General features: G+C 42.2%; 2 protein-coding genes across 2 annotated transcripts in view; both read right to left on the bottom strand.

Annotated features, from left to right (window-relative positions):
* LOC308091208 (disintegrin and metalloproteinase domain-containing protein 10-like) overlaps nt 1–21,720 on the bottom strand; it is a 486,352-nt gene that overhangs the window by 268,526 nt on the left and 196,106 nt on the right. The gene's annotated exons all lie outside the window — the stretch shown is intronic.
* The window catches only part of aldh1a2 (aldehyde dehydrogenase 1 family, member A2), a 43,451-nt gene that overhangs the window by 17,378 nt on the left and 4,353 nt on the right, over nt 1–21,720 (bottom strand). The window contains exons 2-4 of the mRNA XM_080436749.1: nt 5,625–5,729; nt 3,280–3,420; nt 1,695–1,824 (exon numbers count right to left, since the gene is read on the bottom strand). Coding sequence (XP_080292875.1) covers nt 1,695–1,824; nt 3,280–3,420; nt 5,625–5,729 — 376 coding nt within the window. The remainder of the gene's footprint in view (nt 1–1,694; nt 1,825–3,279; nt 3,421–5,624; nt 5,730–21,720) is intronic.

The following is a 21,720-nucleotide window of genomic DNA, read 5'->3' as shown; positions in this document are numbered from 1 at the left end:
AGGCAGCGGTTCCGGTAGGAGACACAAAGGAGACTCTTTGTGTCTCCTACCGGAACCGCTGCCGGTCATCAAATTATTGGCTTAGGAATGAGACAAAAACAAATATATATATCCATGAATTCAAGTCTCCATGGGGTGACTAATCGATAGAAAAAAAGTCATTTTGGGGGTGAACTACCCCTTTAAGTGGCTACGGCCAGCTTTACTTTTTGTACACAGAACCAAACAGAGCTGCAGCTCCAGTGTTCTGGAATCAGAGGCTGTGCACAAACAGCATCTGACAGCTGTTGTTGGTACAAATATAGCCTTTTATTTTTCACACACAAAAAAAAAACACCAACACAAAATGGACTGACAGTCACAGAGGCTCTGCAACCTATAAGGCTGTTTTTCCAAAAAATAAGTGGAGCATGCTGAAGTTGTATTGTGTGTGTTTTATTGTGTTGCGTTTCATCAACTCAATCACTTAAACCCTATACTTTGTCGATTGTGGGGTTCCCCAGGGGTCGCTCCTTGGCCCCCCCTCTTTTTCCCCTTTACACCAAATCGAATTTGTGATTTGTGACACGTTTTGTGAGCTTTGTACTGGTTAGATCTGCTATCTTTGCCTATTTTTTGCTAAATGTTCTTCCATTATGATATGTCCAGAATAGAGTAGGGGTCTTCAACAGGGGGGTCCAGGACCCCTAGGGGGTTCTCAGAGATACCACTTTAGAGATATACTCATTTTCTTTCATTTTTACATTAACCCCTTGAACCCTCGCATCCCTATTCTGGGGGGAACATTGGACGAAAACAGCAGATCTACAAGCTCACAAAAACGTTGAAGACCCCCGCTATAGGGTTCACGTGGTCAAACAGTTAAATTAGCCCCCTCCCCCCCCATCCTATAACCTGAATGGCAGGCTTTTAGGCCGCTCTGCTGCGCTGGTGGCGGTCTACCTTCAGGACAGCCCATCATTAGTGTCCAGATTTATAACTGGCCTGGGAGCAGGCCTGTTTACCTTCTCAACCCCTTCAAGCGTTCATCTCTCCACCAAGACCCCCATAAAGAAGTCTAGCTGCCTGATGGCTTCCATTTCATCAGCAGTGAAGAGTCGAACGATCGTCTTATGTTACACTGTATGATTTACTAGGTGTGTTTGAGGCATATCATGAGTTATTATCGATTAATACCACCGGTTAAAACTCCCCCAAAAGTTTAATTTATGTATATATGTATTAGAAAATCGGGCTAATATTAGCTGAACACTGATTTAGCACTGTATATTTTCTTGGAAGCCTATTGTCTATTTTAGTTGTTTACAGCACTGCAGGGTAGCCTAGTATATCGTCTCTGTCGGGCGGAAACCTCATATGTCCAAAACTGTTACTTTTCAGGATTCAAATTCAAAAGCAGCAAAGGTAGCAGATCTACAAGCTCGAAACGCGGCGCGAAGTGGATCTGCTACTTTTGATGCTTTTGTGTGACGCTGTAGTATGAGCAAGTAGGGCGTTATTTTACGAAATAACGCAAACGGCTAGAATATGGAGATAAGAGGTTTCTGCCCGACAGCAACGATTTCGTCCATCGTAAATAGTGCATTTTCTAACCGGTTAACCGTTAACGGGTTTCTTCTATTAAACAATCACGAAGGGACAAAAAAAAAATCCCTCAAAACGACGTGTCGTGTGCAGTCAGTGTGTGAGCTTACCCATTGGAATGGACGTGCCGTGGATCTTGTCGGCGTATCCAGCGAAATATCTGAGAGTCTTTATGGTTCCCTGGAGGTCGACAAACAGGGTGGGCAGGAACGGTTTCCCACTGTCCAATGACTCTATCGTCTGAAGGGAGTGGAGGGGAAAAGGGAGACATGGTTGGGAAACATCGTAACAGAACGAATCCTAATATAATTTCGACTCCCGAGCTCCGAGTGTTTCCCTCGCCTCCAGAGTGAAACATCATCCTAAGATAACATCAACCTACGCACAAGCCCTTAAGTTATGGCACTTGCGTTCCTTTTAACTAACACAATAAAGTGGTTGAAATGATTTAATACCATCATAAACACATGAAAAAAAGATCTTAGCCGGGCCCCCGCCACCACCACACACGAAAAAAAAAGGGGGCAATATTTTCTTTCATAGTCCATTACTTAACCCTTTAAGACCGGGAAAGAATCGGTGTCATTTTTAGATTGCTTTAGGCTATTCAAAAATAGCAGATATACAAGCTCATAGCGCGGCGGCAGATCTGCTATTTTGTGAAAAATCATGAACATTTGTGCAAATCTTTTAATATATGTTTTTTAAAGCGAACATTTGTAACTCAAATATTTGCTTCTGGGGACAAAGGTCTTCTATAAATCGTAACAGTTTTTTTGAAAAAACGTATGCTGCTATAATCAGTGGATGTCAAGGACCCCCAAAATGATATGTATTCGGCCGCGGACCCCCTTCTCGAAATATGTTGTTCCAAGGACCCCCCAGAAGCAAAGATTTGAGTTAAAAATGTTCACTTTAAAATAATATATATTCATAGATTTGCACACATTTTTCACGATTTTTCCAAAATAACAGATCTACAAGCTCATAGCGCGGCACCGCTATGAGCTTGTAGATCTGCTATTTTTGAATAGCCAAAGTATAAAATAATAGTTAAAGTGGTTACACAAGATTGCGTTCCCGGTTTTAATGGGTTAAGAGTACAGATGTGGTCAGTGTTGCTGCTAGTAGTTAAGGCTGTGTTCAGACTGGCAGCCCCCGTATCCCAAATGTCTGGCCTATCCATAGGAATCACACTGGCTTTTATCAAGTCCGAACAGCTAAAAAACACACAAACACATTGTTTTGCTGCACAGATTGTGAACCACATTCCTACAGTAGATGTGGTTTGAAATCGTCTCTGTCTCTTCGAGCTTGTAGATCTGCAAGCTCACAACGCGACCTGTTGTGGGCTTGTAGATCTGCTACTTTCAAACATTTTAGTACTTTTACCTTTGGTACTTTAAGTACATTTTGATGCCAAATACTTTTGTACTTTTACTCAAGTAACATTTTGAACACAGGCCTTTTACTTTGTAACAGAGTCATTTTATATTGTGGTATTGCTACTTTTACTTAAGTACTTAAGCCTGTGTGTGTGTGTGTGTGTGTGTGTGTGTGTGTGTGTGTGTGTGTGTGTGTGTGTGTGTGTGTGTGTGTGTGTGTGTGTGTGTGTGTGTGTGTGTGTGTGTGTGTGTGTGTGTGTGTGTGTGTGTGTGTGTGTGTGTGTGTGTGTGTGTGTGTGTGTGTACTCACTGCTAGATAGACACTGTCTCTCTCCACCAGGTCGGCCAGTTTGTGCAGCAGTCTCCCGCGCTCCGAGGCGTCCATCCTCCTCCACACCGAGCCCAGGGAGAACGCCTGGCGAGCCGCCTGCACCGCCTTGTCTACGTCAGCCTATAGGAGACGTTTTCAATGACATAAATCGTTGTTATTCACGAACATTTTCATGTCAACGACCCCCCACATTGATATTGTTGCTGTCGGGGCAGAAACCTCTCATCTCCATATTCTAACTTTTGGTGTTTTTTGGAAAATGAACGCCCTACTTGATCATACTACAGCGTCAAAAAAAGTATCCAAAGTAGCAGATCTACAAGCGCGAAGCGCGGTTTTGAGCTTGTGGATCTGCTACTTTTTGCTATTATTTGAATCCTGAAGAGTACAGTTTTGGACATATGAGGTTTCCACCCGACAGAGATGATATGTATTTGGCCATGGACCCCCCCAACCCCCCCCCACCCCAATTGAAAAGATTATGTGCCAGGGACCATCATAAGAGAAGATTAGTCAACACATTTTTCTAACGTTCTTCCAAAATAGCCGATCTACGAGCTCACAACACAATCGGCTATATTTGAATAGCCGGGGAGAAAAAAATGGCACTTAGAGAACCAGTGCCGTAGACCAATAATCACACAACGGCCATTTTGCTCTTCTTTCACACCTGGGGGCGTCATATAACTGGGTGGGTGGGAACTAGCACCCACCCCAAGTGTGAAAGAAGACCAAAATGGCCGCCGTGTGAAGAGGGCTAATAAACAGGTGTTTCTCCGTACCCAAACTCATCACAAGTTTATCACAAACTCATCACAAAAAAAGAAAAAGAAAAAAACACTGACATCTTCACTTCATGGAGTACATTTTTGGTACCAAATTAACCAAATTAACCGCATTAAAGTAACAAAACCCCCCTAAAACGGTATCAAACCCTGGAAATAACCGTGAGCACGGACACAAATCGGCGCCCCTGCACACACACACACTATACTTGTGAAGACGTCAACGTTTTTAGGACGGTGGTTTCGTGAATGCTATCTATGTTTTAAGATTTTGCCATTTCTAACCGTAACCCTAAAGCATAGCATAGCAGATCTACAAGCTCGCGCTTGCGACGTGTTGTGTGAGCTTGTAGATCTGCTATTTTCTGCTTTTTTTTGTAGATCCGCTGTTTTCAATGCATGACACCGGCGTACAACGAAAACATTAGATTCATAACCAAGTATAAATCTTTTTTTTTTTTTTTTTTACCATAATAGAACCACAATGTCTATTTCTCATATTCCACAGTGCATGCAATGGGGACACTTGGCTCTCACAAGTACATAGTAATACAAGTACACACACACACACAACACCCCCCCACCTCCCCTTTCTGCCTGTTCCCCCCTTTATTCCACCCAGAGGTGCTGATTTAGGGAAAGACCAGAGACACTGCCAGGGTAACCAAACCACATTAGACTAAACTCATCCATTCCCGCCGTTTGCTTTTCTTAACCCATTAAGACCGGGAACGCATCTGTGTGACATTTTAAGATTTCTTTGGCTTTTCAAAAATAGCAGATCTTCAAACTCACAAATCCTAGCGCGGCACCGAGTGCCGCGCTATGAGTTTGTAGATCTGCTATTTTTTGAAAAATCTTTGAATATATATCTTTTTTAAAGTGAATATTTTTAACTCAAACCTTTGCTTCTGGGGGATTCTACAAATGTCTTCTAAATCCTAACAGTTTTTTGAAGAGACTTGTGTTGCTATATCATAGCTTGTAGATCTGCTATTTTTGAATAGCCAAAGTATAAAATAATGGTTTAACTGGTTACACAGATGCGTTCCCGGCCTTACCGGGTTAATTTCTTGGACACAAACACTTCACACGTGCAAACGGCGCACCGAATGAAAGGAAAAGCGGTGCCAGAGGGGTACGGCGGATTACTTAGAGAATGTGGAAAACAAGGGAGCGGTTTTTACCTTTTTAGAGAACGCGATCCGATTCTCATAATGTAATCGTCTCTGTCTGAGTGGAAACCTCATATGTCACATGTCCAAAACTGTTACTTTTCAAATTCAAAAAAGCATCAAAAGTAGCAGATCTACAAGCTCGAAACGCGGCACGAAGCGACGCGTTTCGTAGCAGATCTGCTACTTTTGATGCTTTTGAGTGACGCTGTAGTATGATCGACTAGGGCGTTCATTTACAAGTTGGAAAACATGGAGATAGGAGGTTTCTGCCCCGAGACAGCGACGATAGGGAGGGGAAAATAACTGTGTTTTTCATTTAAATAGTTTATGCTAAAAAAGCGAATGAAAATAAACAGAATACCTTGTCTGCTTCCTGGACTTCACAGATCTGCTCTCCGGTGGCGGGGTTCTGGACGGAGAAGACCTTCCCACTGACAGAGTCATGCCATTCGTTGTTGATGAACATCTGCAGGGAGAAGAGATAGAGCTCTCTGTAAACATAATGTCCTGGACATGACGCGTGTAAGTTAACCCAGAAGGTTTTGTACCAAGTTATTGCAAAATCCGGACAAATTGCCACTATTTGTTTCAGAAGCTTTATACCAAGCTACACTTGACTACATGTATAGGAAATTGACAATTTAACCCATTAACACCTTTACCGCCGGGCCCGTAGTTCTACGGGCCGTTAAATCCAACGGTTAAGCGCCGAGCCCGTAGTCCTACGGGCTGCGGTCTTTTCGCGCATGCGCGGTCCGGGTGCACTTTCGGATTTTTTTTGATCCACTTCCGTTTCCGGTTTGATGACAGGAAATAGAATTATTTGGGATCCGGTTTCGACGATCACGCCCGCTCCCATTCTACAGACGAAACTGAAACTCAATTCTCTTCCTGTAGTTTTTTCTCCTCGCATTTCACTGTTTAACGTAATCCGCTCTAACTACAGTCATGGAAGTCCGTTTGACACGCGGTCTTCACTGGGAGATACAGGGAGATCTCGCGGATGTAAACAGACCGTTCACGGCTCAATCTTAAGGATTTTAACAAGATCTATGGCGACATGAAAAAAACAAAAAAACAACAAACACCTTGGCACTGGTGAGTACATTATGAGATTAACCTCTGGCGGTGGATGTGTTAAGACCTGAGGCCAATTCTACAAATGCCTTCTAAATCAGTAGTTTGGCCGTGGACCAATACAGCTCCATTGAATTGAATTGTAATAAAGTCGATTTCTGCTGATTCTACAATATCCAGATCTGTCTCTCTCTCCAGTGGTAAAGGCATGAGCAACCGTTGGGGGGTTTCTGGAACAAAACGGGAAGTAAAATGACATAACTGCTCTGACGGCAGAGATGAAACGCAGAATCGTCTTCTTTTTCTTATTTTCATCCCACGATTTTGTAACCCACTTTTTCACCCAGTGCCAATTACCTATGTAATCCTGGGCGCTACTCTCCCTCTGCCAGCCTAGGGAGAGCCTAGAACTGAGCTCAACACAGAATCATCTTGATTATTTCATCTGCTCTAGGTGACCTAATACACTGCAAGGAAAAACTATGCACGCAACGCAAATCTTTGAATATATATATATATATATTTATTTTTTTTGCTTCTGGAGGTCCCTGGCACAACATATTCTTCAGATGGGGGGGTCCGTGGCCAAATACCTTATCAATTATGACAACTTTTGAGAACCACTGAAGTAAGGTGATTGCGCTTGGAGGCGATTACAAAAGAACCACCAACCAACAGGCTTTGTTTGGGGCCTCCCTGCCCACAGTACCTCTCCGAGTCTTGTGTAAGAGAGGGATATGAGGAGGGGAATCTGTGGAAATCTGGACGGAGATTCCTGCCTGTCCAGCATGGCTCTCTGGGGAGTGCTCCACCATCCAGACAAAAAAGGGGTGGGGGGCAGATAAATCCCTATCAGACACCAGACACCCCCCCCTCTCTCTCCTCTCCCCTTCCCCTCAAGCACAGACACACGTTTCACAACATCTCTGCTCGTTTACGAGATCATAAAACACGTGCTGCACTTGGTCTCTGTGATGCGTTAAAGCAAGCCTTCCGTTAAACAACCGCCCAGGATTTCCAAAAAAACAAGGGAACATATTCAAAAGATCTAATAAAGCAACAAAAGAAAAATAAATGTTTAGACAAATAACAAGAACCCGCGGGGTGGGAATTGCGGCGGAGAGGCTGTTTACAGAGAGACGCTTTCCAACAATGAGTCCATCACTAAGGTTTTTTTTCTTTTTGCTGCAGAAAGGCCCACGCAGATCAACATGACCACAAGGTGTGGCTTTGGAAATCGAGAGGATAACTTACGTAAGAAGTGAGTAAATTATAAACAGTGCTGGAGAAGAAGTACTCTGAATTTGGTTTTACTTGAGCAAAAGTAGCAATACCTCGATGTAGCGATACTCTGTTACAAGTAAAAAAAAAGTCCTGTATTCAAAGTTTAACTTGAGGAAAAGTGCAATCAAAATACTTTAAAGTACCAACGGTAAAAGTATACTTTTTACTAAAGTTTAAAAAAAAATCTTTCGAAAGTAGCCGATCTACAAGCTCACAACGCATCGCAATGCCACGCGTCATGAGCTTGTAGATCGGCATAAGGCTTAATTGGGCTTAATTGTTTCATTTCGGTTTCGTAGTAATCTCAAAATCTCGTAACTAAATTTTCAAATAACTGTAGTGGCGTAAAACAAAAAGTACAATATTCGCCTCTTAGATCATGTAGTGGAGTAAAAAGGACGTATACTCGAGTAAAGTAAAAGCACCTCAAAAGTGTACTGAAGTACATAGTGCTTGAGTAAATGTACTTGGTCACTTTCCAGCGCTGGTTATAAAACATGTTTAGATCCATTAGTGGGGAGGCTACTCACACACTGTTGTTAATGGCTGTCAGTGGCTGCGTGATACATGGAGTGCAAGGAGAACATCCACTGGCACGAATCCTCCCTGTGTATACATACGCTCTTACGCCGTCCTTTTCTCCTGGAGAGGAGCTCCCATACAACCCAGCGCACAAACCTTTGAGAGACAGGGTTCAAGTGTTCCACCGCTCCTAGGCCTCACTAAACTCCGCCAGCATGTTTACCTACATAAACTTACAGGGCTTAAGTACTATTTAATTGGCTGTAAACTGTTAGGAGTGTTTACTTTAAACCACTTGAAACCCAGTGTCTCTGTAGTGGGGAGTGGGGATGGGGGGGGGGGGCGAACATTGTGCGAAAGTTGTCGATCTACGAGCTGGCAACGCAATCGGCTATTTTCGCAGGAAAGATTCGGTGCAGAGGGGAATACGGACCAAGTAGATTGTAGAGAGCCTTGGGGGGAGACCGGACAACTAAGAATATCGTCGCTGTAAGGGCAAAACCTCTTATCTCCGTATTCTAACTTTTTGTGCGTCACACGAAAGCAGTAAAAGTAGCAGATCTACAAGCTCGAAACACGTCGTGAAGCGACGCGTTTTGAGCTTGTAGATCTGCTATTTTTGCTACTTTTGAATTTGCATCCTGAAAAGTAACAGTTTTGGACATATGAGGTTTCCCCCCGACAGAGACGATATAGGGTTGAAGTGGTTTTTAATGAAGGCATGAAATAGGAGTGAATCTTCAACTCACAGCACACACAGGCATCACCCGCGCCCCCCCCCCCCCCCACACACACACACACACACACACACACGACACACAATCTTCGTTCTCATGGCTTTCCGAGGTTTATAAAGAAGAGCGCTGAACACGAATAACTCACACGCAAGAAGACATCTCGGGGCGTTTGGTATCTGCACGTACCACTCAAAAAAAAAAAAAAAAAAAGCACACACACACACACACACACACACACTTAAAGTAGACTCATTCCTCTCTCTATTCATCTGCGCTCCCCCCTCCCCTATCTGGCCTGACAATAAGATAGACACAGAACCACAGTGGGTTCTCTACTTCTCTCACCCAGGGCCATAGTGTTCTCAGGCGCCTTCCTTCCACCAGAGGCCCTATATACCTTTAATCTGCCTCTCATTAAGGGCACTTCATAAAATTGTCAGTAACGATAAGGAGCAAAGAGGGCTCCCGCTAACAAAAACAGAAAGCCCTGTAGAGCGCAGAATTAGTTTTTTAAATTTATAGAGGGCCACTGTTATAGTGGAACGGCCCTAAATCAAGAGGGGTGTCCTCTGACAGGCTCAAACCAGGGCCCGAGCAAGAATGCAGGAACCGTGGGTTCTGCTTTATGCACGCCGTATAACCCCTCTCTCCCTCCACACAACAAGGCCCTCTCTGCTAAAAAAAAGGGAGAGAGAGACGGGGCTGAAGAAGAAGCACTGAGGAGAACACTGGACCCAGGGCCGCCACCTAAATCATGGCCAGAAAAGGACAACCGTCAGGGCGCTAAGCCGTTTGTTGCTCGGCCCTCTCATGGTGCTCCGGGGGCGCTGTTCGGACTTTTGTCTCGTTCCATTGAGGCAACTTGATTAAGATGACACGGCCGCGTGATAAATCAAACTCTCCAGGTTTCTTAAAATTGCTTTTAGGTTCATTTGGGAGAGAGGGTGGGAGGGGGGGACACAGGGATGAAAAAACTAAGTGCAAAAGTGCACATTTTCAGATGATAAATGGTGTTTTTTTTTTCTTCCTTCGCCCGTTCCCAGCAGGGCCGTTACCCACCACCACCACCACCTCACATGTTGGGGTTCATGTTGGTTTGAAAAATCATTATCGTGTTAACGGTTCTAACGAGAAACGTTGGTGGTACCCCCTTCCCCCCCCCCCACCCCATGAGTAGACAATAACATCTGATGAATCAACAAGCCGTTTCCTTAGGTTCAAGGCCTTATAAAAATCTATTTTTTATCCATTATTATTATCAACCACACGTTTATATTTTCAGAGATACTTAACCAATTCAAACCGGGAACGCATCTGTGTCATTTTTTTGATTTCTTTGGGCTACTCAAAAATAGCAGATATACAAGCTCATAGCGCGGCACTCTGCTTGTAGATCTGCTATTTTTGAATAAGAATCGTGAAAATGCGTGCAAATCTTTGAATATATATATATTTTAAAGCTAACATTTGTAACTCTAATCTTTGCTTCTGGGGGATTCTACAAATCTTCTAAAAAGGCCGTGGACCCCCATCTCAAAATATTTTGTTCCAGGGACCCCCAGAAGTTGTAACAGAGTCAAAAATGTTTGCTTTAGAAAATATATAGTATATTCAAAGATTTGCTCAAATTGTCACTATTTTTGAATAGCCAAAGAAATCTTAAAATGACACAGATGCGTTCCCGGTCTTGAAGGGTTCAAAACATTATGAACTGGCAACTTGCAACATGTTTTTGAAAGCCATTAAAAAGGGATCCGTGACACAAATTGAGGATGCCTGATGTGAAAATAACAGTGAGCAGATAGCTCAATACGTCATGTATGTGGCACAGAGCAGCTGCAAATATTTAGCAACCCCCCCCCCCCCTGCCATTTTTGTCTGTTAAAGCTTAAACCTGTCAATCACATCATGGCAGAGAGAGCCTGTTTTGGCAGATGAGACGTGTGTGTGTGTGTGTGTGTGTGTGTGTGTGTGTGTGTGTGTGTGTGTGTGTGTGTGTGTGTGTGTGTGTGTGTGTGTGTGTGTGTGTGTGTGTGTGTGTGTGTGTGTGTGTGTGTGTGTGTGTGTGTGTGTGTGTGTGTGTGTGTGTGTGGACATGATTACAGGTGGTGGAGGTAAACGTGTATTCCACTCTTAGACAGTGGTGGAAGAAGTACTCAAATTTTTTCCTTGAGTAACCAAAAGTAAAAGTACTCATTATGCAGAATGTCCCATTTCGCAAGTCTCCAAATGTATACAAATCATTTGAAAATAGCAGATCTACAAGCTCTGTCAACTTGTAGATCGGCTATTTTCAAATAGCCAAAGTATAAAGGGCTGAAGTGGTCAATGTATGTTTTGTAATAATAGTCCAAATCTACAAAGTAACTAGTAATTAACATTTCAAATAATTGTAGTGGCGTAAAAGTACAATATTTGCCTCTGAGATGTAACGGAGTAGAAGTAAAAGTATTGAAAATTGGAAATACTCCAGTAAAGTAAAAATACACCAAAACACTTTCCACCAATGGTTCTTTGTCCTTTATTATTCAGTTGTTATTTAATTAGGTTGGAGTTGTAGTGAGTTGTGCCCACTGTGTTATGTTTGTTGTTCATTCAGCGGGTTATTGTAACCTTATATTGCAATTATAACGTGTCTATAATGACAGATAATAAAAAAAAACATTGATCGTATTCGTAGCACATTACTATGGTAGTACAGGCTGTAGTGAAATGAGCATAGAAATGTGCATTTCCCATCTTAAGCGAATTAGTTGTGACAAGTTTGTTCAGTGATTTTTCACAGCAAAAGGCACATGGAAGTAATGGCTGGACGGGTATGCCAAAAATACTGCAGCAAAACATCTGTTTGGCTGCTAACGTCTTCTCACGGCTCACATGCTAAAGGCTTAAGGAATATATAATGGTACTCAGCTCTTGGCTTCTTTGGAATGGGGTGCATTATACTATACTATAGAATACTATACTATTCTCTCTCTCTCTCTCTCTCATATTTTAACGCCCTACTTGATCATACTACAGCGTCACACAAAAGTAGCAGATCTACAAGCTCGAAACGGAACTTTCGCTATTTTTGAATTTGAACCCAATTTTGAGGTATTTTTTACTTTACTGGAGTATTTCCAATTTTCAATACTTTTACTTCGACTCCACTACATCTCAGAGGCAAATATTGTACTTTTACTCCACTACAATTTGAAAACTTCAGTTACTAGTTACTTAGCAGATATAAATGATTATCATAAAACATACATTAACCACTTCAGCCCTATTTTATACATAGGCTATTTGAAAATAGCCTATGTATTTGAGAACAAGCTCAAAACGTGTCGCATTGCGACGCGTTGTGAGCTTGTAGATCTGCTATTTTCAAACATCTTAGTGCTTTTACTTAAGTTATATTATATATATATGATATATATATATCACTTAAGTATATTTTGATGCCAATATTTTTGTACTTTTACTCAAGTAACATTTTGAACACAGGCCTTTTACTTGTAACAGCGTATGTTTATATTATGGTATTGCTACTTTTACTTAAGTAAAACATCCGAGCATACTTCTTCCACCACCTGCATATGAGGTTTCCACCCGACAGAGACGATATATACATACACATATAGATAGAATGTGTGCATATAGAATAGTGTGTGCGTGTGTGAGAACGTGCGTGCGCATTACGTGGGATGTTACACAACATAATAACACGACCCAGATTCCACACAAGTCAGACAGAATCCTGAAAACCACCGGGCACCTGCAACCTTCACCAGCAGTCTGTCTGTCTGTCCAGGAAGTTTCATATCCTCCTGTCACATGGCCTTCTTATTTCCTCTGTGTGTTTCATTTATATCATCACTACTGTTACTCAGAGAGCATGCGAAACTGGAGACCAGCTGCTGGGGTCCCCCCCCCCCCCATGTCTGACACCACAGTGCCTTTATCGTCGCATGTCGGGCGGTAAGCTTGTATGTCCAAAACCTGTGACTTTGTCAGGGAAATGGAAAGAGATAACCTGTGTTCACCAATGGTATAGTTGTTATATTTAGTTACACACGCTCTTGTTGATACTTAAATATTTATAAAGACCTGCACACACTCTTAAAGCTGCACTATGATGTAACTTTTCCTCTTCTTCCCCCGGATTTGAACCCGGTTTCCTGGTCAAGTGCTGATACTTTTTTTGTTTACCATTGAGTTAATAGAGCCTGCCTGCTTTGCTGCAGGGGATAAATTGAATCTTGACCTTCAGGTCAAAATTTGTGTCAGAACCTGTGTCTAGGTGAGACATGACCTTTGACACCATCTAAATGTCACCAATAGAAGAGCAGAGAGACAAATACAACCACCCCAATTGTATAAGTTATATTGTTTTAACATACTCTACCATACAGATTGGAGTTACATAGTGCTGCTTTAAACCACTTAAAATCTAAATAAACAAATAGCAAAAATATCAGATCTACAAACTCAAACTCTTGCATGTTACGAGGTTGTACTTGTAGATCGGCTATTTTTGCTACTTTTGTGTGACGCTGTTAGTGTGACAAAGCACTGCATTAATTAATGAGGAAAAAAAGCCTAAAAAGTTTAAATGTGGAGATATGAGGTTTCTGGCCCCGGACAGGCAGCGGCGTTATGTTTTTCATTCACACACCCAGAGACAATGCCACCCTGCGCTCCTGGCGCTTGGCAAGGGGCTGACCTCGCCTGTCACCCAGTGGAAAACGTCTTTGTCGCGTCTGTGTGTGGGCAAATGGTGAGAGAGTTGTTCCCCCTTGTTCCGGAGTGATGTGGAAACAAAACTTTGATGCAAAAAGGGTGATCAGAAATAACCTCTCTCCACTGTGGATCGAGAAGGCAGGCTGTGCATGTCATTAGAGTGCCAGTTGAGATGCCTTTTTAGAAAACAGTAGCCCCGTCTTATGTGATGCTAATGTGTCAATGGTGTTTCAGTCAAACAATGTGGTATTACTGCTCTGCGGTGAGGTTTTTTTCTTTTCTTTCTTTTTTCCAGCTGAGCAGCCAGTATTTGATATGCCTAAAAAGAAGGGAGCAGCACTATGTCACTTTTTCTTAATGAATAAATTGTAATTTTGTCTTATCTGTATGGTAGAGTATGTTAATACGATATAACTTATACAACTGGGGTGGTTGTATTTTGTCTCCCTGCTCTTCTATTGAGACATTTAGATTGTGTCAAAGGTCATGTCTCACCTAGACACAGGATCTGACATGGATTTTGATCTGATGGTCAAGATTCAATGTATCCCCTGAGCAAGCAGACCCTAACCCTATTATCTCAATGGTAAAAAATGTCAGCACTTGCGCAGGAAACCGGGTTCAAATCCCGAGTAGAAGAGGAAAGTTATCATAGGCGAACATTCTGCGATAGTAATAGGCAAACATTAGGCAGAAATAGTCACCTTTCGATGTGTTGTGAGCTTGTAGATCGGCTGTTTGGGTGTGGAGGGGGAAAAAAAGCAGGGGACCAAGTATAGACCCCTATAGGGGCCCCCGGTTGACAACTTATATAGGGTTCAAGTGGTTACAGTTGACTTAGATCCTCAACTGTTAAGAACGTGAACTATCAGCAAGTGGACACAATTCCGCATAACACCCTCTCTTCTCACTCCCACCCACTTCCCATCTATTCTTATTATTTTTGATTATTTTTTCATTCATTCTGAATCAAGCAGAGAAGGGCACAACACTAGAACGTAATATGATACAGACGTTATTTATTAAAGATTGGACGTGGATAAAGAGCATGGTCCTCCGAATGTTAAGTTAATGAATGTTCGAATGTCCGAATGTTGAGTTAATATCGCCTCTGGTGATAAACCCGCCCCATATTTGCATACTGGGCCCTGATTGGTCCCTCACAACTTCGGAGGGAGAGAAATCCAATCTCTATTGAGAGGGGCCAGACCTAATCTGCCACGGGCCATTATTTTTTGCAATGGCAGATTCGTCTGGAACCAGGCTAAAACCTCGCCACAAGACAAACTACAGTCAAACGTGTTGACATGCATGCAAATAGGTGAAAATGATGCACGTTTGTGCTGTGTTGGATTTAATGTTTAGGCTGTGGTACTGTTTGCATGTCATTCTGTGCTACAGAATTTTTTTATTTACTTTTTCAACTCAAGGAATGCATTTATTGTGAGTCCTTATTTTGGTGAGTGCAAATCTATAATAATCAAAAATATTTCATTTATCCATTTATAACTCTGAGAGTGTACAAATGGAACCACGGGTACATTTGGTTCCTTTTGCACACTCTCAGAGTTGGATTAACGCTCAGTATTGTGTGTATTGCTGTGTGTATGCAGACGAAAAAACTATAAATCCTATAAGGCCCAAACATGCACCTCAGAAAGAGTTAGGTGCCGATAATAAGTAAACACCTAAAAGAGCTTCTGCCTGTGCCTGCTGTGTTTTGGGGGTCTCGCGGGGGGAGGGGGGGGACGGGCCCTTTTTTCAGATGGATTTATGGAGCCAAGTGTTTTTCATAATGTCACCATAAGGATTTACACGTTTCTCGTCAAGTGGGGGCCGAGAAAGACCCGAAGGTATGGAGAGTTAACAGGGGCAACCTCCCCTGTCACCTCCCTGTCACCGCTCTTCCCCGCACAGTGATTAAGAGACAGGGGACAACGATGCGGACAACGTCTTACAAGGAACGATAATTTACACTTGACCCCGCACCAAACTGCCTTTTCACACCGGCCGACATCTTCATGGCCGGCGCACACTTCTTCTTAGGCCTAAAATTTACACTCCGGCCGTCGCTTCGTGCCGCCGACCATTATGGCTGTTATTCAAAGCTTTAATGACGTGTCGTTTAAGCTTGAAGATCTGTTGTTTTTTAAGGGCAATCGACACCGCCCCGCCGTTGGCGATTGGTGTACGAATTGAGCTCTTTTACTCTGTCACGATCACAAAGATTGTGTGTTTTTACAGAAGATATGTGAGAGTAGGGAGATTGTGTAAGTGAAGGCAAACAGAGAGAGAGAGAGGAGGGGGGGGGAGTGGAGAGAGGAAGAGAGAGGGACAGAGTGAAAGAGAGAGAGAGAGAGAGAGAAGGGGGTGGGAGAGAGAGGGATAGAGGGAGGGAGAGAGAGGGGGGGGGACAGAAGGAGGAAAATGAAGCGAGGGAAAGCGGGTGAGAAAGAAGAAGGGAACACTAGCTGTGCTTGTTGTGATAAATCATTTGGGTTGCACAGTATCCCCTAACTTTGGCTCCGTTTGATGTTGATCGCAGTAAGATGGTGGTTTTGAAGTGAAAAACTCCAGAACTGCAGGTCAATCTCTGGCAAGGCAGGGCCACTGACCCACACAGCGAGACGGGGCCATAATTTACACCCCGGCGGACAGCACCACCCCCCCATCCCCCCCACCCCAACCCTCCCCATCTGTACTATCTCAATCAGTGACAGATTGATGGGGCCCCTTATTCATCCAAACTGACTGGGGCTTCTCTTCATAGATTACTTTACAAAAACGTCTTGTCTTCAATGGACAGGTCTCCACATAGGCGCCTATGGTGCAAAATGCACTAACGCCAACACGTGCAAACCCACACAAAGACAATTTACAACTGTTGATTAGATTAAACCACATGAGCCCTATATAGCGCGGCCCTATTCAGGGGCCAGTGGTGGAAAAAGTACTCACTTACTTAAAAGTATCAATACTGCAATATAGAAAATAGCAGATCTACAAGCTCATAATTGTGAGCTTGTAGATCGGCTATTTTCAAATGGCCGAAATGTATATATGGCTGAAGTGGTTAATGTATGTTTTGTAATAATAATCCAAAGTAACAAGTAACTAAAGTTTTCAAATAATTGTGGTGGAGTCAAAGTATAGTATTTGCCTCTGAGATGTAGTAGAAGTAAAAGTACAGAAAATTGGAAATACTCCAGTAAAGTAGTAAAGTAAGAATGCATTTTTTAATATACTTAAGTACAGTAGCCTACTTGAGTACTTAGCTACACTGTCTGGGTCAAACATTCTGCAAAGAGAAGATTTACAAGCGGATCTTACGTCGCAACGAGGCACCGTGTGAGCTTGTAGATCGGATATTTTCGGCTAAGAGATTTGTGTACAGGAGGAGGGGCCTGCTAGATTTTAACTGGTTAAGAAATGTAATGCCCACCCCCCCCCCCCCCCCCATTACATAGTGAATATTATTGAATTACAAACTAAATGCTACACAAGTAAGCAAACACATGCTTATCAGTGAACCAAACTACCACCATGCCACAGCGAGTGGGTCCAGTTTAACATTAACTTGTAACTTTATAAGAATGTTGCTTCTGTTCTCGTCTTTAGTGAGTGATTGACCAAAAAATGCTACTGTATTATTTAAATAAAATACGCCGGTTACAAACCTATAGTCGACAACTCGGGATAGGCCTGCCTTTATTTGCACAACACAACAGGGGCTTTTAATAGACTGTTTCTTTTTTTACAGACAGTGTTTCAAAGCTAAAGTAAACTGATCCGGAGGTGTGCTTTTCTCCGATTCCTGTGAGATTTATCCCTCTGGGTGTTAGGTTTAACAAGTCCTCATGTAACGGTGTGACAAACCGCCACCAGGGCCATGAGCAAGCCATCGTGCCACCAGAGTAAAAAGGCTCTGTTTGTGTTAACGCATTCAATCCGGGAACGCATCTGTGTCATTTTTAGATTTCTTTGGGCTATTCAAAAATAGCAGATCTACAAGCTCATAGCGCGGCACCGAGTGCCGTGCTATGAGCTTGTAGCTCTGCTATTTTTGAAAATTTGAAAAATTTGAAAATGTGTGCAAATCTTTGAATATTCTACAAATGTCTTCTAAATTCTAACAGTTTTTTAAAAAACTTATGTTGCTATAATCAGTGGTGCTCCAACTTTTTCCATGTAAAGGACCACCCAAAATTATGTATATTTGGCCTCGGACCCCCCCATGTTGTTCCCAGGGACCCCCGGAAGCACAGATCAGAGTTAAAAATGTTCGCTTTAAAACATATATATTCAAAGATTTGCACAAATTTTCAAGATTTTCAAAAAATAGCAGATTTACAAGCTCATAGCACTCGGTGTAGATCTGCTATTTTTGAATACCAAAAGAAATCTTAAAATGACACAGATGCGTTCTCGGTCTTACAGGGTTAATTACCCATAAAGCATAGTTACTCTTTAGCCTTTCTCTACTTCATCACAAGTTGAAAAACATCAATAAATAGCCACCAGGGTTCTCTAATTTATGGCTTCCATAGTGGTACTATCAGCCCAGCGGACAGATAGCTCACACAGGCCGACTCCTTTCACCTGTAGCCACTCAGACGCAGTTTAACCACTTACACCCCATATGGTTGAGTGGAGTCCCTCAGGGCCCAATGTTAGTCTTGTCTTTTCTGCTTGTCGATCGGCATATTTTCAGCGAAAGCTTTCCCCACTCACAACCAGCTGGGGTTAGAGCCTGAGTTATATACTTAGTTGCTGGTGGGTGCTACGCACTTAAAGATTGCAGATCTACAAGCTCACAACGCATCACAGCATGACACGTCGTGAGCTTGTAGATCTGCTGTTTTGGTACGCAACACCTAACAGCAACTATAAGTATAAACCAAACTTACGCCTAGCCTAGCTATAATAACAACACACAGATAGAAGAGTCTTGGCTACGAGAGCCACGTGACGTGTGGCTTTTTTCCAATTCTAAAGCACCCAGAGATAATGAATAACATTACACAGTCAAATCATGTGTGTTCATTTCATTTTTTTGTGTGCAAAACAATTGACCAATGTACCCAGGTCACGGCGTCCATTTTTTACACTAGTTAAATTAGTACTAGGCCATTCAAAAGCCCCCCCCCCCCCCCCCCACAACCCGCCACAAAAAAAGGCCCACAACCCCATAACGCACTGCATGTGCCATGCCACGATCACACCGCAAAAGAAGACGACTTTAAACCGACAATCGCACCAAATTGTTTCGATAAGACAAGTTCACGGCTCGGGGAACAGTTCACCGTACGGTGAGAGGGACAAGGGGCATTTTACACTACTGCAATAACACCACTTTATCTCACCCTGCATCTGTTACCGAGGTAACAATCGCAGCCCGTATCTATATCTGAGTTGATATTTTCAGGGCCACTCGAGTCGTATAACCTTTGTGTTGCAAAAATTACAGAAACGGTGACATAGTGACTGAATACTGCACTTTAGGCAAGACTTATACTTGCATAACTGATAGATAATAGATAAAATGTGTTATATAACGTCTCTGTCGGGTGGAAACCTCACATGTCCAAAACTGTTCATTTTTAGGTTTGAAATTCAAAAGTAGCAAAGGTAGCAGATCTACAAGCTCGAAACGCAAGCTTGTAGATCTGCTACTTTTGAGTGACGCTGTAGTAAGAAGGGCATTAATCTATGAGAGAGAGAGAGAGAGATAGAGAGAGAGAGAGAGAGATAGAGAGAGAGAGAGAGAGAGAGAGAGAGAGATGAGAGAGAGAGAGAGAGAGAGTGAGAGAGAGAGAGAGAGAGAGAGAGAGAGAGAGAGAGAGAGAGAGAGAGAGAGAGAGAGAGAGAGAGAGAGAGAGAGAGAGAGAGAGAGAGAGAGAGAGAGAGAGACCATAGTATGGTATAATGCACCCCATTCAAAACACAAAAGGTTAGAATATGGAGTTAAGAGGTTTCTGTCAAAAACAAGAAAGGAAAAAGAAGCTATAGGCAATGCGGCCCCCGTCCACAAGCCCAAGTGTGTTGTGGAGGAGCTCAGATAAAAGTGCTCCATGTTTCCCTTAGCAGGCAGTGGGGTGGAGAGAACAGAACAGGGTGTGAGGAGGGGAGCCCGCGCTAGGGGTTCCCATAAATCAGGGCCCTCCTGCCCCCTACGTCCACCAAACCTACTGGGACTGCATGATCCAAATTCCTGGGGGTTAATTCACCAAGTCGCACTCTAAAATACCCCCCCCCCCCCCCATACACCTTTTGAGTCGAATCCTTTAAACAACATTTTTTTAACAATTATGAAAGCAAAACGGAACATCTTTGAGAGGTATTCACATACACAACCCTTAAAGGGATAGTTCACCCAAAAAAATACTTTTTTTTTCTCTATCGATTAGTCACCCCCATGGAGACTTGAATTAATGGATATTTTTTTAGTTTTTGCCAATAATTTGATGACCAGCGGTCTGGTAGGCAGCAGTTCCGGTAGGAGACACAAAGGAGACATCAAATTATTGGCTTAGGAATGCGACAAAAACAAAAAACAATATCCATGAATCAAGTCTTCATTTTTGGGGTGAACTATCCCTTTAACATAATCCACTGTATTCCCCGTTACGCTTTACAGCGCTGCAGCAATGTTGCCCTTTGCTCTTTAAAACGCCAAGATTTGTGAATTGAAGTTATGCTACGCTATCATGATTTAAGTGTCCTCTAAAACTGCCCTTTACTCTTCACAATCATAAAAGCATTTGTTCTGCGGCGAGAGATCAAGTCTCTGTTGGTCCAATGACACCGTTATATATCTCCACTGTTTAGGATGATTAGAACTCTTCCCCGGCAACTTCAACTTTGGTAACTGTAACAACACTGCCAGAATCCAAGCATGTACAGTCATCTAATAGTAATACACAGTGATGTAAAGTAACTAAGTACATTTACTCAAGTACTGTACATAAGTACAGTTTTGAGGTACTTTTAATGTACTGGGTATTTCCAATTGTCCATACTTTTACTTCTACTCCACTACATCTCAGACACAAATATTGTGCTTTTACTCCACTACAATTATTTGAAAACTTTGGTTACTAGTTACTTTGCATATATAAATTATTACATAATAAAACATACATACAACAAACATACATTAACCACTTTAGCCCTATTTTATACTAGGGTTGAAAAAGCAGATCTACAAGCTCACAACGCGTCGCATCGCAACGCGTTGTGAGCTTGTAGGTCGGCTATATTTCAAACATTTTAGTACTTTACTTACTTTAGTAACATTTTTGGTACTTTAAGTACATTTTGATACCAATACTTTTGTACTTTCACTCAAGTACATTTTGAATACCAGACTTTTACTTGTAACAGAGTACTTCTACATTGCAGTAATGATACTTTTACTTAGTCAAACATTTGAGTACTTTTTCCACCACTGCTAATCAGCATGCTCTCAAGTCATACCCCAAGTGTTCTGTAATTTACAGAGTTGGCTTAACCATACACAAAGGCCCTAAGAGTCTGTTAAAAACGCGAAACAAATCTATCAAGAGATTTCACAGAGATGTTTTTACGGGTGATAAAGGAACTGCAAAATCTAACTTTCAACAAGTCTCCACGTATATATATGTTGGCCGGTTCATAAGTTAGGGGTCATATGAAACACACAAAGGCTCTTTTGCTTCTACAGTAAATTGTTAACGAGATAAGTTCATTAGCGCTTTAAATTACACTAGAGTACAGTGAGAGGAATTTAATCATTGGGACCGTGTCTCATATATGAGATATGTTGGTCTGCAATATGGAAACGCTATTATTTTCCTGACCCTGTTGTAGAACTCAAAGTGTTGAAATGCGTTGGTCATTCTCAGTGGTGGAAAAAGTACTCAAATGTTTTACCTAAGTAAAAGTATCAATACTGCAATGTAGAAGTACTCTGTTACAAGTAAAAGTGCAGGATTCAAAATTGACTTTAGTAAAAGTACAAAAGGTATTGGTGTCCAAATGTACTTAAAGTACCACTTAAAAGTACTAAAATGTTTGAAAATAGCAGATCTACAAGCTCGAGCTTGTAGATCGGCTATTTTCAAATAGTATGTA

The sequence above is a fragment of the Gymnoscopelus braueri genome (genome assembly GCF_963280865.1).
Source record: "Gymnoscopelus braueri genome assembly, chromosome: 1".
Taxonomy (NCBI): domain Eukaryota; kingdom Metazoa; phylum Chordata; class Actinopteri; order Myctophiformes; family Myctophidae; genus Gymnoscopelus; species Gymnoscopelus braueri.
Note: the sequence above shows the minus strand (reverse complement) of the source record. Positions and strands in the feature narration are given on the sequence as shown.